This window comes from Mytilus californianus, unplaced genomic scaffold, assembly GCF_021869535.1.
Source record: "Mytilus californianus isolate M0D057914Y unplaced genomic scaffold, xbMytCali1.0.p SCAF_26, whole genome shotgun sequence".
Taxonomy (NCBI): Eukaryota; Metazoa; Mollusca; class Bivalvia; order Mytilida; family Mytilidae; genus Mytilus; species Mytilus californianus.
In genome coordinates this window covers 1396500-1414423 of record NW_026262675.1, presented here as the reverse complement: position 1 = coordinate 1414423, position 17924 = coordinate 1396500, and the positions used below count along the sequence as shown (strand labels likewise).

Genomic DNA, 17924 nt, shown 5'->3' with positions numbered 1-17924 from the left:
TCTCTTAAACTGTAGTGTCTGTATGATTCTGAAACATTTAAATTATAATACCAACTGTAATGTTACATCAAAAGTAGTGTTGGAAATTGCAATAAAATTGTCCAATTTAAGTTTTCACCTTTTACAAATGAATCTAGCAAAATATATAATTTTTTTCAAGTTTAACTCCATCCTTGCAAAACAAAATGTTTTCTTCAAACTCAATGTTAATGCCTTCCCTGAATAAAATATCTATATGCTCTATTCCTTACCTGTAAATGCACTCTAATAACACTTTTCTTTTTAGTATGTTCAAAGTTCTGTCTCATCAGTAAATAGAGTAAAGCACAGGCCTCCTTCCTTGTGGAGTAAAGCTTGGAGTTACAACTACGCAGTATTTCATAACAAAGGTCTCCACAAAGCTTTGCATTGCCACGGTACAGAACATTCTCAAACTGAAAGTATTAAGTATTTTTACAAAACAGTTTTGTCTATTAATCTTGCAACAGTATATCAACAAGTAAAAAATTAGGACAACATTAAAAATTTAACGATTTGTTGTCATTATTTTTGCTTTACCATGAAAATTTCCTATATTTATTTTATGTGAATAATTAATGCTATCAATTTCATAGGCAAAAGTCTCTAAAACAATCGATAATTCAAAAGCTGCACCACGAAAACAACAAACGGTAATCCTCTTTCATGTTTTATGACTTGCAGACAAGATTTTTACATATGACAATGTACCTTTCTGATAAACTGCCTTAATGCAGCAAACACATGTTTCTGTAATGTTTCTGATTGGCTATGCTGTAAGAAGTAGAGATGGAGATCAAATACTCTCTGCATCAAGCTGTTGTCACCATCCTTGTACTCTAAATTTTTCTGCAAAAGTGAAAATTTATCAATCATTTTTGTTTATTTGGCAAAAGCAGAAATCATTATGAGATATGAAAACAATTAATAATGTAAAGCATTTTACATACTAGCTGAAAAAAGAACAAGTAATAATCCAATTTGCAGAATTCCCCTGAGGAAATTAGCTGGTCCATTGTAGTAACATGTCCAAAATACATTTTTCTTAGGATCAGCATACAAGTATTACCTTTCTTTCCCTATAAAAAGCGATACCTCGAGATATCATCTTAATGGTGTTTTCAATTGGAAAGGTCTTCAGTAATAAGTAAATTTATTACACCTTTGACTTATCAAATTCTCAAGCTGTATTGAAGTTATACATTAAAGCCAAAACTAAATTTTCCACCTCCAACACTTAAACCATCTGATCTAATGTTACCTTTCCTTATCTACTCAAAGGAATGGATTATTTTGACAAACTTTTAGGCCACTTGTAAATTCCTTATCAATTTTATCCTTCTTTGAAGGAGTGTAAATGCTCAACTTTGCCCTTCTCTAAACAAACTTGAATATGCCCATTGCATCATAAGAAAGCATCAACTTACCTTGAAAAAGTTACAGTATAGACTAAGTATATCTAAGACTGCAAGTCCAACCTCTGTTGACATGTTAGCCTCCTGTAAAGCTTTGATTAATGCATCTGCTTCTGATGAGGAGACTGTTGATGGTGCTATAAAGCATAAATAGTATAAAAGTAATCTAAGCACAATAAATTAAGATACAATAATACCACAATGTATATGGTGGATACTTGTCTCATTGGCAAGCAATACCACAATGTATATGGTGGATACTTGTCTCATTGGCAAGCAATACCACAATGTATATGGTGGATACTTGTCTCATTGGCAAGCAATACCACAATGTATATGGTGGATACTTGTCTCATTGGCAAGCAATACCACAATGTATATGGTGGATACTTGTCTCATTGGCAAGCAATACCACAATGTATATGGTGGATACTTGTCTCATTGGCAAGCAATACCACCTTATGAATGATAAATCAATGGTGTAAAGACTGCAATTAAACACAAAGCAAACTGCAATGTGATTGTTTCTTCCATATTTTTTTGTGTTACTTTGACAAATATATAACCATGTCACCGTAATAGCAAAGCATGAATGAATTGTGTGTTCATAGTTGGCAAATATTTTCTTTGACAAAATAATAACACCTATAAAAATCATTTGTCTATAGAAAGTGTTTATGAATGGACAGACAAAGTGATTATTTCAGGGGCACCCAAAGAAAGTTGGCAAGGCCCTTATGATCTAAAGGCAATCATAATAGATCATAAAAAAATCCTTTGTAATATTCATTAAAAAATTTAGGTCCATTAATTTCAACAAACATTTAACTGCAGCACAACCATCTTTTGACTTCATATACTGTAAATATACTTTAAATTAGATGTGTAATTTATATTATAAAATCATTTAATTATTAGAACATACACATGGTTTTCATCTCCACTTTGCAAAGTCTTCCATGGAAATGCTTACTCTTAGAATAAATAATATTCAAAATAAATTCCTTTTCTCTAATCAGTGATATAAATTGCATAAGTGAAGATAATACAAATGTACAACAAAGGTAAAATTTATGACCTGAACGACCTTTAATTTATACTGACCATGTGAGGGCAAAGTACCAGACTCAGAATCTAGATCACTATACTGGCTGTATGTCCGTGCATTCATGCTCCCTCCTACAGGTATTATACTAGGCATAGATCGTCTACTATTAGGCATGGTCAAGGCTTTTCTGCTGTCCCCTATAATGCTGGAAAAAAAACAGTAATCAAAATGTACTATTATCTGTATAGGAACAACTGAAAGTACTAAATTAGCTTTTAGCTTTTAAATAACTAAAGGTTCAGCCAGCCATGCTGCAAACCTATACTGATACCAACCACCTGCCCCTTTCAAAGTCTTTATTTGCAGAGGGAAACCCCAAAAATTAATGTTGATAAAAAAATATTATAAGGTCCACATGCATTATGTGGTAAAATTCTGAGAAAGGTTCATTATATTCTGATTAAGAGTATAAAAGGAGAGGGGTTACAGATGTGTATTTTAGTGTTCCGATATAAAAGTACCATGTAATGCCCAAGTAAACCCTAAAAATCATTCAGATAAAAAAATTAAATTGGAGGCACAAAAGTACATCATGTGAGTATAAGTAAAGGTTTCACAAATCTCCAAACGGTTCAGGAGCAGTAGTAGATACATAATTGGGACAGAAGAATCAACAGTCAGACAGACCAATGGATTGGTGAAACAACACCCCACCCCTTTTTTTATACCGCCGCTTCTAAGAGCAGGCGCATAATTAAAACAGCAACATAATATCACTCTTCTTATCAAACAACACCAGTTGAGGTATGTCTCCTTCTTTACTGGAATATGATAATTTATGCCATGCAATTAAGTGATATATATACCTGAGATCATTTATCTTCTTTCTACCCTGATACTTGTATGTAATTAAGTGATATATATATATACCTGAGATCATGTATCTTCTTTCTACCCTGATACTTGAAATGATGCAAACATGTCCTGGAAAAAGTCAAATAAGCCTCATAATACAAATCTTACAACATTTTAATGCATATCTTTGATATATTATACACCTGAAGAGTAAGAATCATTATTATCATCACAGAATCTCAATATTTTACATTATTAGAATTAAAAAAGACATGAAAACTTCATAATTTTAAAGCTATTTTACTTACCTCCTGCTGAGCAAATGCTTAATTAACATTCTTTCTTCCTTACTAGTAACATAAAAACGTTATAAAATACTTATTCCAATGATATGTGCTTCTGATTATAAAGTCGTTTTCAAGACAACAATTCACAGAATTCATATCTTTGTTAATAATTTAAAATATAACCCAAGTAAAATTTTTATTTGTTCAAAATGTCTCCATGTAACTACTGGTTCGGTACCAGTTATTGTCTCAAATTTCCTAGTTTTATAAAATATTTTTTTACAGGAACTCCTGTTGAAACAAGAGTGCACACGCTGAAATGTCTCGCCTTCTTTACTAATCATTGATATTATGTTGATAGTCCTAAATATAAATCTTTATTACAACTGTCACATAAACTTAACATTAACCAAGTAAACTAAACATTGACCAATGAACCATGAAAATGAGGTCAAGGTCAGATGAACCATGCTAGGCAGGCATGTACAGCTAACAATTCTTCCATACAACAAATATAGTTGACCTATTGCTTATAGTTTAAGAAAAACAGACGAAAACACAAAAACTTAACACTGAGCAATGAACCTTGAAAATGAGGTCAAGGTCAAATAAAACCTGCGTGACTGACATATAGATCATAAAATATTTCCATACACCAAATATAGTTGAACTATTGCATATAGTATTAGAAAAAAAGACCAAAACTCAAAAACTTAACTTTGACCACTGAACCATGAAAATGAGGTCAAGGTAAGATGACACCTGCCAGCTAGACATGTACACCTTACAATCATTCCATACACCAAATATAGCTGACCTATTGCATGCAGTATTAGAAAGAAAGACCAAAACTCAAAAACTTAACTTTGACCACTGAACCATGAAAATGAGGTCAAGGTCAGATGACACCTGCCAGCTAGACATGTACACCTTACAATCATTCCATACACCAAATATAGTAGACCTATTGCATACAGTATAAGAAAAACAGACCAAAACACAAAAACTTAACTATAACCACTGAACCATGAAAATGAGGTCAAGGTCAGATGACACCTGCCAGTTGGACATGTACACCTTACAGTCCTTCCATACACCGAATATACTAGACCTATTGCTTATAGTATCTGAGATATGGACTTGACCACGAAAACTTAACCTTGTTCACTGATCCATGAAATGAGGTCGAGGTCAAGTGAAAACTGTCTGACGGGCATGAGGACCTTGCAAGGTACGCACATACCAAATATAGTTATCCTATTACTTATAATAAGAGAGAATTTAACATTACAAAAAATCTGAACTTTTTTTTCAAGTAGTCACTGAACCATGAAAATGAGGTCAAGGACATTGGACATGTGACTGACGGAAACTTCATAACATGAGGCATCCATATACAAAGTATGAAGCATCCAGGTCTTCCATCTTCTAAAATATAAAGCTTTTAAGAAGTTAGCTAACGCCGCCGCCGCCGCCGCCGGATCGCTATCCCTATGTCGAGCTTTCTGCGACAAAAGTCGCAGGCTCGACAAAAACTCTTTTAACATAAAAAGGGTAACCAAAAATTAGTTTAAACACCACACACTCAATCTTTACATTATCTTATAAACGACAAAAATCGGAAAACTAGAGTGCCGATTTTGACATGAAATTTTATGGTTAAGAGGACCAGTTACCGTCATTTAAGTATCTACTCACTAAATGATAGATATTTCCACTTTATATGAGTATTTACGTCATATAATGCTTTTCTGTAATAGAACAATAAGGTTCTGTGCTAAATTAACCAAGCACATAGTCATTATGTCAGTACATTCTAAATCTTTTCTTCCTTTCGCAAAGTCTGAACTGGTCATAAATCATATCACTTGAGATCAACAAATATACTGCATTGAAGGAGAGCAAAGTATATGATTTTCAAATTTATAAATCTGTCCTTATTCTTATGAAAGAAATTTGTGTTCTGAAGCAAGCTTTGATATAATATGTATTTGAAAACAGTACGTTTTCTAAAAATGAGGATGTCATAAAGTAATGATGTCATGTCCCATGCCTATCTTCCCACAAAGTGTTATAAAAACGAAAAACTTGGAATTTCATTATCTCAAACGGATCAACCAAAACAAAGATTTTGAATATGAAGCAAAAATATGTGTCTGCAGCTAATAGCAGTACAATTCATACAATGCATCCGTTATTACAAAAAATGCCTAGAAACCATGGAAACGGTAACTGGTCCTTAACTAGTATAGCAAATAGTATCTTTTATGTATTTGTATTTATATGCATGAAAAATAAATTAAGCTATGGTAAAGTGCCTATTTATTACTAAACATAATGTATATTGCATGTTCATGATTTGTTGTAAGATGTTTATTTTATTGATATTTACTTCACATTTCTTTCATTTTTCTTCGGTGATAATTTTATAACATGCTTACTCTAAAATGCCAAAGAAATCTATGATGTCAAATTCTGATGAATTGTTGAACCAGCCAAGAAGTATATCTGAAATAAAAAAAAAGTTTCTTATTACTTTTTTAGTAATTTTTAGTAATACTCATTTTAGTACTTAAACTATGTATACAACAGAGACACTACAAAACTAACATATGCTTTTCTCATTGGTAAACATATTATTCTTGGCTATGAGACTTATTTAACCTGCAACATTTTGCAAGTTCAACTAAAATATAAGAAGATATCAATGAAGCAATACAAAATCAATTAAGTAGATCTCCCCAAACTCACTTAAGGATGTATTCTTCTGATGTTTCAGTCTGGTTGAAATCTTGTTCTGGAATTATTTCCAAAACTTGTGATACAAGTGGAAAATATCAATGAATTTAAAAAATATTACAATCAAACTAAACTCTGTGAGAAAATTGTGTACTGATAATTAGTAGTTTTTAAGAAATTAAATTTTCAAATTTTATAACCAATTCAGTGAGTGTCATCATCCAAAATATTGAGAAAATGGGTGAGAGGTACAAAGAAATGATTTTACCAAAAATATGTACATCCCATATCAATTTTTTCCTTTCAAAATTCTTAGATAGGTATTTTTTCAAGCATTTATGACAAAGAAGTTGAAATAATATGCTTTTTTTTTTCTAAAAAAAAAAAAAAGAAAATAACAAATTTACAAAATTGACAGCATGGTCAATTTGACACAAAAGCAACAAAATTTTATTGTATAAAAACTTCTAATATTAACACCAACCTATAGTTTCTTTTATGTTAAATTTATTCAGATTGGTCCACTTCTTCATTAGTGAAAGTTAGAAAAAAAATTATTAAACTGTTTTTTTCATGATAATAGCCCAAAAATGGTTAAAAATTGATGAAAAATGGAAAAATCATTAAAAATGGGTACTTTCAAATGGCCGTAGCAAAAAAAGAAGTGCACCACCATATGATTTTTTCTTCATCAATTACTTTGTTACAGTCATATAAACCCAAAAATCAGGTTAAGAAAAAAAGTTTAATTCTAGAAATTTTTTGCTCCTAGAGGTGAACATCCTTAATATTAAGATACTGATGTTTTGTGTGTTGTAATCTGACTGGCATTCACATCTCATTTTCCTATATTATTCATGGCTCCTGATTTAGATCAAAATATTGTAGACCAGGAAACAATGATTTACCATGTTATTGAGGGATGACAATGTGGACTTTTTAAAAATAAAGTCATCAGATTACTAGGTTACTGTTTAATAAGAAAAAAACAAACTGCTGAATAATTAATACAGCCACATTTGTTTTGCTGTATTCATCCCTACCATGTGAACCACTAGTCTAACATGTAAATTGTCTTTTATAGAGTATATATATGTAAGACTCAGATCGATGTCTGGTCGCTCATCGGCGTTCGTTCCTCAAATCGACGTCCAAATCTGATGTCATAATTAAATAAGATTCAAAATCGACTGCCAATTTTATGTCTCTCTAATCAACGTCTAATTTTTGGCTTCTCTAATCGACGTCAGTTTTATGGACTTTCTGCAATGACGTCATAACTTTATAAATACCAAAATTCATCTTTTATTTCGCATTTGAATGTTCCATAATCAATCAAAGTCTTATACATGTACTGTACATGTATATGTGCAGTAATTTATTATTCATTGATAATGGACATCGATTGGAGAAGACTACAAGCGATCAAACATCGTTTTGGCAATACATGATGTCACATTGGACGTTGATTAGAGGGTCAAAATATTGGACACTGATTTGAGAATGTAACGTTAGATTTGGATGTCGAATCGAGGAACGAACGTCAATTAGAGATCGGACATTGATCCGAGTCAAACATATATGTTATCTTCAGTTAGATGTTTTATAAAGTACCGGTGTAAATATATAATTTATCTTCAGGTAGATGTTTTATAAAGTATCTATATAATTTACCTTCAGGTAGATGTTTTATAACAGAAATAAAACATAATAATAAATCCTTGATTTCAATGATGTCTAACTTCTGATATTTATATAAGTAGCTTGTTGGTATTGCTCCAGTATTAGATACATTAGAACTGGATGGAGATCTGAAATACATCAAATAATTCATTCTCAATTCATTTTTTTTCAAAATTATAGCTCTACATTTAAATCTAAGCACATATATGCATATATTTACACATTTTTAGGGGTTTTTTTTTCTATAACAATTAAATAATTTATCATACAAGACCACAAAACCCTCAATTACAGCAGGTTTATTTGATGATTTTGGCCGACATGTTTCACACTTAAGTTGCTTCTTCAGGACAATTTCATACTGTAAAACAAAATTTAAAAATAAAAAAAAATTTAAATAAGAAGAAAAAAGTGTCTTAAAAACTTACAACTACTTAATCTTCTTTCATTGTACAGTAAAACAATCAGAAATTTCAAAAATGGGACTATATGTGTGGAAATCTAAAAATGACAGTCTAACATCCTAAGTAGGTTCATAAATATATGTACATAAATTTACTAGCGTGTAATTAGGGACAGGTACTGCCATAAAATGAACAACAGCAAAAATGCAGGCTGAATAAATCACAGCATTATAAAATGAAAACATACTTAGCTGTGTAGTGGTGCATATTTTACTACAGAAGAAAGCAACACAACATATCCATGAATTAAGAAAAAACAAGCATCTGTCATTTATCATTACTTTTTTGTAATATTTTATATTTAAATGTAAGAAAACTCCATCCAAATATATGCCAAACAATAACATAGATAACTAATAGTGTACTGCAGAAAACATGAGAAACATTTCCACCCTCATAACTATATATTAAAGAGGAGCAAATGTTATCTAATGATACAAAAAATCTGAAGAAATTTAATTTGAATGTATAACTTATGACTGAATGTACCTTAACATTTTCAAATTTACTTTGATATTGTGTACAAGCTCCATATTTACAATGTGGTACATAGGATAGCTGACATCAACACTTTCTCCTTTGATTAATGTCTAGATTAAGGATTTATCTCCCTTATTCCAACTACTGAAAGTCTGCCACCAAAATTATGCGTTACAAATTCTTGTGTGGGGAAAAACAACACATACACATATATATTGCACTGTTACCTGATATAATGGTATCGTTTTATCTCCTCACCACTAATGACAAAATAGACATATTTTTATTGTATTAAACTATTCAAATTGAAGTAAAAAAATAAAAGCATTAGATGGTGTTACAAAGTTCATGTGGGTGCTTTAAGAGATTGGCAAACTACTGCTGAATTTTTTACTTTTTTTTACTGTTTAATATCAAAATGCTTTATCACTAAAACATATATAGATATAAGAAGATGTGGTATGAGTGCCAATGAGACAACTCTCCATCCAAGTCAAAATTTATAAAAGTAAACCATTATAGGTCAAAGTACGGTCTTCAACAGGGAGCCTTGGCTCACACCGAACAGCAAGCTATAAAGGGCCCCAAAAATTACTAGTGTAAAATCATTCAAACGGGAAAACCAACGGTCTAATCTATATAAAAAACGAGAAACGAGAAACACTTATGAACCACATCAACAAACAACACCTACTGAACATCAGATTTGTGACTTAGGACAGGTGCAAACAATTGCAGCGGGTCTTAACGTTTTAATGGAACCAAATGTCTACCAAATAAAACTAGAAATGTAATTAACTCATAATGGAATACCCCACACCCAGCAATACTAAAGTATATTAAAAATATAAATGACTATGTCTATACAAATTTACAAAGAAAGGAAACAAAGCAAAAACAATTTTAGTCTAGAACACAGAGTCCTATTCGACATCTAGGACATGATAAATATTTGTGTAAAGTTTCTTCAATTTCCATCTGGTTGTTTAGGAGGCGTTATGCTTACATCTTATTAAACATATATGCAATGTTGAAAATTTGATTAGCTCCCCTTTAAAATGTAGGACAAGGATAATACTACTTTATGCATATCTCATTTAGTGTTCTACAATTGAGTACTGTTTTATCAATATCCAGCTATCTTTTTAGGAGGAGATGAGCTTATGAGAGACCATTACCACATATTGTATTATTGAATTATCTACCCTTTAACATTTTTGATAAGGATGATTTTCCTTTGTGCACATCCTCAAGTAGTGATTTACTACTGTGTAAAGTTTCATCAATATCCATCTTACCATTTAGGAGGAGTTGCATTTATAAGGCACATGGACACAAAAGGATGGATGGATACTCAGGGTGTTTCCTATATATCCCATATACTTAGTTTGTTCAATGATAATTAATATGTTGTTTACTGTGGCTTCATCATTATTTGTGGATTTCTTTGGTATAGGTAAACCACGAATTTAGATTCTCAATGAAGCACAAACTTTCTATAGGTTTGTATGCGGACTGTGGCAAAACCATGAAATCTAATATCCACAAAAACACAATTTTTCCTACATCCACGAAAGTTGGTATCCACGAAAATAAATGTATCAAATGAATATTTTCTTGTTAGGTTTTTTACCTTTTATGTTTCTTTTCTTTACCAGTGTCTTCATCAGAAGATGTCCCACTTCTGGCAAGTGAACCTGTACTTCCATTTAAACCTTGTCCATCTGGAAGACTGAGTGTTGGTGCTAAAACAAAACAATGAAATGCAAATCGGTTGTCAATTTGATTGATATCTCAATTTGTTTTTAAAATTGACTATATTATATAAATTCTGAATACTGTAGATTCATTTTTTTTCGAGGGGACCCATTTTCATGGATTGAGGAAAACCCTTATTTTCGTGGGTATTTGATTTCGATGTTTGGTCAAAAGTGTGCATACAAGCCCATAGAAAATGTGTACTTTGTTGCTATTTAAATTTATGGTTTACCCATAGCTTCCCACGAATTATAATGAATCAACGGTAGTACATAATTATACTTTTTTGATCTTAAATACAATGAAGCACATGTTGTTACAATTCCTTAAATTCAAGTTCATAAAAAAAACTAATTTTCAAGTTTAAAAAACATGTTGTATTTATACTACTCATTTGTGTAGTTTTATCATTCCTACTTGATAATAAACAGAAAAAGATGTATCTTACTTCCTGTATTTCCAGCAATCAGAGCGAACACTTTGGAGTCCCTGAGTGGTGTGGTGTCAAAGGTCACAGATTTGTGTGATGTCTGTGGTGTTCCAGGTCGACTGTCACGCCGCAGTACTGCCGAATCACCATTGACCATGTGAATAGGCTGAGGAGGAGGTGGAGCTACTACTTTAGGATTGCCCGGTTCATCCACCAGGTGTCTTTTATGTTCCATAAGGATGGATATGATTGGTAGATATAGTGCTGCTATTCTTCCTTGCTGTGACTGAAATAAAATTTAACATACAAAAGCTGTTTAAATGGCAAAATTAAACAAAAATGACTAACCATGTCCCAAAGCAAGCCATGCCATAAGTTCATGACATTAATACAATGAATTGGTTGTGCTATAATACTTACCATTTAGTATTTCAAAATATTTACCTTGGAGGTATATCTGTCATCAAATGCGTGTTTTGCTAACTGGTTCCGTAACATCAGTATTGCAATTCTTCGTATGTCCCGTGGTTCATTCAGTGCCATTTTAAGCTCATGCAACAAAAGTCCTGCTAAGTAATGGTTTTTCCTATATTCATCTGATAGGGTGTAATCACACTTCAAATCTAAAATCAATTTCATTGTCAATTTAATATAAGATTTACATATGTTTATAAAATATACGTTTACAGAACTTTTAGATTCGGCTAACTTTAGAAAATTGTTTCATTAATTTTGTCAAAATCCTAGTTTTGACTTGTAAAAATGTGTGGCACTGAGTGTGTTCATTGAATATTTGTAGGTTATTTTGCCCTTTTAACAGTAAATAGTAGTCGTAAAATTATGTTTATTTAAGATCACTTATTGTAATTCTAGTATTCTTTTCACTTTAAAACACTAAGAAATGAAAAATTATTTATATACAACAAGAAGTATAATAATATAGTACCAAATATTTCCTGTAGATTTCTTTGTACAATTTATTATACAATAGTCAACAACATTATTATTGGCATTCTTGGTAAAAGTCTAGATTGAGGATTTCAGAATGGATAGCAATATTGCATGTTTATTTTTGATTTTTTTTTTTAAACAGAACTTAATTTCCTAAATATAAAATCAATAATTTTTGTGTTATCCTATTCAAAGATTTTATCTGAAATTATTTTTTGTACAGAATAAAATGTTTCAGTGATTTCGGTGGTCAGTACAGTTTTAGCCCAATTTTAACAACTTGAAGATTGGACAAATCTTTATAAACCTGAGCTTTCCTGTCAATATGTCAAATATTAACCAAAAATCATGTATTCAGCACTCTAGCAAATATAGAGCTCCTTATTCCACATTACATGCACTTATAGCTTTGAATTTACCAGTTTATGTCAAATGATATAACTCAATACCTTTGTATATAAATTTACCAATATATTTACTTTAATATGACAATCATACAATTTAACAGCAACAGATAATGTCTTGTTTATTGAATTACTGTTAATTCTCAAGAAATAAATACATGCATAAATCATGCATACCTCATTAACAAATACTAACAAAACTTGAATAACACTAAATGAAAAGAGCACCAACCATATTGTTATGAAAAGCTCTCTTAAAACTCAACAAATTAATTAAATCATGAGCTTTCAGAAAATTAAATTTTGGGATCTGGTAATATGTTAAGCAAAACATAAAAATGTTATGAAAACATTATTTCAAGTATCAACTTAAAAAGTCAAATTTGCTATTGTTAATACAATCAAAAGAAAATATCTTACTATCAAAAATGGATGTTTCTGAAAGTTCATTTGTAAACATCAATATATTTACATTCAACTACAAATGTTCCTGAAAAGTATTATATTTTAAAACTGTAAAAGAATAGTGTTGGCAAATTCTGTAGAAGTTCCTTTATTTCAACAATAGCAATTGTACAACTGCATCCATATTCACAAATATTTTATAGTTCAACTCATTTCATAACAGCAAAACCACACAATCCATTCAATACATAAGCTTTCTAATCAAGTTAAAAATTAAACATTTTTAACTTTCATACTATGAAAGGTTAGCTACCTTATTACCATGTTATATAGCAGAATTTGTTTCACTTAAATAATCTCCAAATAATCATCAGAAATGTGGTTAAAAGCAAAATGCAAAATTTTTGGAAATGTCTTAGAAAGCACAAATCATACCCTAGACAGACAGAAACAAACGACAACCACTGAATTAAAAGCTCCTTACTTGGGACAGGCACATAATGAATATAGTAGGGTAAAACATGTAAGCAAGTATCCATCCACCATTCTAAACATACCACAATGTCAAAAGTTGATCTGAACTAAGTTCAGTAAATTCATAACTTATTTTTAAATTTGAATGTATTTGTAACTTTCTTACTTGAGCGAGGAGACAGTTCTTTGAAATAGACAATTAATTGTAATAACTAAACATTCTTGAAAACCTAAAAAGTTTTATACAAAAATTCTAAATTCCACTCTTTTATAAAGAAATCTTACTTTTATCATCTAAAAGAAAACTTTTATTTAATGGTCATCAAAATAGGACAATACAGAAAAGAAACTTTATGGCTACAAAAGCTATATATAGTTATGGCAATAAAATAACAAAAGTGTTTTCTGTTGGCAAATTCATACTACATCCAAACAAATGAGCTTTCTGAAATATTCTCTAGATTCGGTCATAAAAATCTGTTAATGACAAGAAGCTGCTAAACATACCCCAATTTTTAATTCAAAGTATTGGAAAACAGGACAGAACTTATCACTGTCAAACTGCTGACCAAATATGATAATCTGTTCAGTGTAATTGAAGAAATATGTTACAAAAATATTAACTTCTTTAAACACATATTTAAAAATTTGAAGTATAGGCAAACAGAAAGTAGGTGTTGTGAGACAAAGTCATGCAACAAAGCCCCCACTCACATGAGTGCCGAGAAAATTAAATGGAATCAATAACCTCTAAAAAGCAATGCAATTCTAAATAAAATTCTAATGTAAAATGCAAAGATCAAATTCTAGAGTAGATTAAAATGAGTTATGCTTTGCAATTGCATGCAGGTATACAAATAGAAGAAATTGCTCTATAAAAAAATCATAAGCATTCTAATAATTCTAGAAATGAATTAAAAGTAATACCTTCAAAAGAGTTGAATTCAAAATCTACATTTCTACATTAATGCTTAAGCCATTAATATATTGATTTAATGTAAAGAAAATTTCTAATAAGTAAACCTATGACAGTTCTAGGACAATCTATAGTTATTACAACATAGGTCAATGCTAAATACTGACAAAACTCATTTCTAAAGAGCAACGTATAGAAAACTGCACAGCCATGACAACAAAGGTCAATGCTAAATATAGACAAAACTAATGTTTTAACAATAACTATTTCTAGATATAGGCCAAGTTTGTAGCCATGACAAACAGAGGCTGATGCTGCATATAGACAAGTAATTAATTATAAAGCAGGATTACTCAGACAATAGTGAACATTACCTTCCATTTTTATTTCTGTGACAGAACAAAGTGCTCATAATAATATATGTATATATGTATTTTAATGGGAGAAATAGGTTCATAAAAATTTCATCAATAAGAGTTGTTCCAGAATAAATGCATGGGGACATAAAAGGCACTTTTCTAAACCCCAACAACCCATTATACCAAATTTTCATTTTACATACAATTTTTTACAATATTCTAAGGAAAATGCAAAAACTTACACAATTATTCAATTTGAGTGGCTCCCATTCCCCTACCAAAATCAATTTTGGAACAGCCCTAAATATCCCTGGATCTAAATTTTATAAACTTTTTTTATGGTTGAGAGAAACCCTATTTTTTTAAAATATATTTGAAAATTGAAATTGTAAAGAATTGAATAAAAAGAATAATTTTACAATTTGAATATCTCAAACAGAACCTTTACCTTAAAAAGAAATAAAAATTTTAAAGAAATTTTCTGAAATGTAATATGAAATATTTACTATGAATTTTCTGGGTTTAAACTGCAAACAAGATTTTGTAAAAGCATGAACAGCAACACAAAATAATTCAAAAACAAATAAAAGAAATTTATAGCTTGATACAAAGGATAGCAAACAAAGTTAACAGGTACTTGCATAAAGAATATATTTATTCTCTTGTTAAGAGTATAAATTGTATATCCTTATATTCAACACTTGTTATTATTGATCAAAATCTACTGGTTTAAAACAATGATTGTTTTTGCTTTAATACAATTCAGAAGATAATACTGGTCCTTGATATTAAAAATATCTTTGACCCCCTTCATTACACTCGTTTAAATGTCTACCATTCTGAGATTATATAAACATTCTTAATGATAAATTTTCCCAAGATGCCATATATCAAGCAATTTTCTGGAAAAATAATACCCACCTTTAAATGTTTTGATCATACCCTTCCTCATCATTGGTAATGAGAGAGGAATATAGTGTTCATGGGAGCAAACTCTTGTCAAGAACTCATATTTAAATTCAAATAAGGTCTGCAAAAGAAGAACAAATAACTGTTATATGGCACACACAAGATCCTCCATGGAAGAATTTATCTTAATCAATTATATTGCCTAACATTCAAACAGTTTCAATATCCACTTCATACACATTTTAGAAGTAAAACATTTTTAGTTTAGTAGTTAATTGAACAGATTGACTTTTACTTGGAACTTTTTGCATAGCTTGTATTATCCCAAATTCAAGGGAAAAATGTTGTTTGCAAGTGTAAAATGACTCAAAAATAGATCCTTCCTATTGTGAAATACATTTGTACCTCTACTAATTGCTTTCACAAAGACCTTTGAAGTCTTTTTATTAATCATGGCTGATTTGCAGTTCCCTTTTGAATTGTTCACCTTCATGAATGGTGTGCCTATTTAGGAATTTCTGGACATAAAAAGCTGCTGAGCCTTAATATTTGGTTTATTCTTTCATTCATGGCAGGCTTACATTGATCTTTATTAACAAAATACTATACAAGGTCTTTTTATTGAAAAACCATTAATGAAAAAAATATATTGCCATCCAGTCATGCATTTTGTGATATCAAAATTATAATTCAAGTTATAGTGGTAATTTGCAGAAAGAGCTTATGGATTGCGCTTTAGTACTTTATAGAGCTAGAGGCTTTACCCCTGTTACGGAGATTGCTATCAGATGGCAAAAACCTTTAAATACAATAGAAAATTCTTACTTTGTTGACGTACCTCACTGGTTCAAATTTAACTGATTCCACAGTTTTCTCTCCATATTTATTTGTTTATACCTAGACTTATAATAATTAATCTGAATTCAGTATATTACCTTCCAACTCAGCTACTAAGTATACCACAAAGTTTTTAAACCAGAATTTCTAGAAACAATATAATTAATTACCTTAGCATCTCCAGGACCAAAGTTTTCTATATATTTATGTATCATCTGGAACACAAATCCTCTATCCATCAAAGTAAAACACATCTGAAATGTCAATAAAAAATTTCATTTTAAAATGTTAGTTACCCAAAATGTAGTCTACAATTTTGTATCACTTTGACCTAAGACATCCTGGAAAATGTAATAGATTTGAGTGTAACTCCATGTTCCACACAATGGAGGGAGTCTAATTTGAAATTTGAAAACATGAAATCACTAAAATAGAATGTTAACTATAAACCTAAGAGGGTATGCACAGGTCACTTAAAGGAAATTAATCTGTCTGTAATTTAAGCTGAATGTCAGGATATTTGTATTGAACCTCAAGTTCTGGTGACATGAATAACTGATTTAGGAGGCTAAAAATTGAGTTGACCCTGCAATGTGTAGCAGAGGGACATACACTGTACTAGATATTTGCAATTCAAAAGATGTATAACCAGCTTTCAATCAGTGATACAGCTTTCTATTAGTGACACAACTTTCTCCATTCAAGTGTTTGATTGATTGATTTTTAATGTCACTTTCAGCCATATTGGCTATTTTGTGACTGTTCCATACTTATGCATTATTTATTAACTGAAAATGTTTTCACTTTCCTTTCAATGTAAGTCTAAATCTGCATAAATTGAAATTCTATAAAATTTTATTGAGGCCTTTGGCCAGCATATGTCATTAAGACATCAAATGTTGTACTCCAACCCTTATTTACAATCAAGACACAGAGAATTATACACATAATATTAGCCAATCAAATCCAACAACATACACAAATTTCATTACTACATGTATTGAAAAATTAAAACATTTGTATGTGAAAGAAAGCATTGATTTCTTTTTCAACAAGAGTATATGATATATCTTATTGCACAATTTTTTTATTTCTACATTTTTGGGGCATACAAATGATGTTTTGACTTCATTTATAATATAATGACATCACCAAAACGTCTGATACTACGTTTGCACATTATCATTTTTTTTTTTTTTTTCTGTTCATAGTAACTGGAAATAAAAGTAATACTTTTGCAGATTTCTACATGATCTCTTAATGCACTGCAAATATCTATTTTTCTTAGGCAATGTTTTTGTATGATGAAATAAAAGATGAAATGTTTTTCCTATTATAATAAAAAGTTTATTTAATAGATTTTTTTTTATAAAGAAAAACCAGTTTTCATGAATACTGATCAAGTTTTATTTCAAAACTGAAAGTATAAATTCATAAAGCTTGAGCTTTTAACATGACACACACAAATAAAGTTATCTTAACATGACACACA

At 30.5% G+C, this 17924-nt stretch overlaps 1 protein-coding gene across 14 annotated transcripts in view; it reads right to left on the bottom strand.

The window, feature by feature from the left end:
- Positions 1 to 17924, bottom strand: part of LOC127732641 (dedicator of cytokinesis protein 9-like) — a 401298-nt gene that overhangs the window by 337580 nt on the left and 45794 nt on the right. For 11 of the 14 annotated variants that reach the window (XM_052241743.1, XM_052241732.1, XM_052241742.1 and 8 more), the window contains 13 exons: positions 16603 to 16686; positions 15608 to 15716; positions 14702 to 14716; positions 11622 to 11800; positions 11196 to 11463; positions 10623 to 10734; positions 8037 to 8173; positions 6065 to 6131; positions 3412 to 3465; positions 2538 to 2686; positions 1446 to 1570; positions 730 to 867; positions 252 to 434 (listed from right to left, as the gene is read on the bottom strand). In XM_052241743.1, the coding sequence (XP_052097703.1) occupies positions 252 to 434; positions 730 to 867; positions 1446 to 1570; positions 2538 to 2686; positions 3412 to 3465; positions 6065 to 6131; positions 8037 to 8173; positions 10623 to 10734; positions 11196 to 11463; positions 11622 to 11800; positions 14702 to 14716; positions 15608 to 15716; positions 16603 to 16686 (1620 nt within the window). The remainder of the gene's footprint in view (positions 1 to 251; positions 435 to 729; positions 868 to 1445; positions 1571 to 2537; positions 2687 to 3411; positions 3466 to 6064; positions 6132 to 8036; positions 8174 to 10622; positions 10735 to 11195; positions 11464 to 11621; positions 11801 to 14701; positions 14717 to 15607; positions 15717 to 16602; positions 16687 to 17924) is intronic. The other 3 variants (XM_052241736.1, XM_052241745.1, XM_052241744.1) reach the window with 1 other exon arrangement.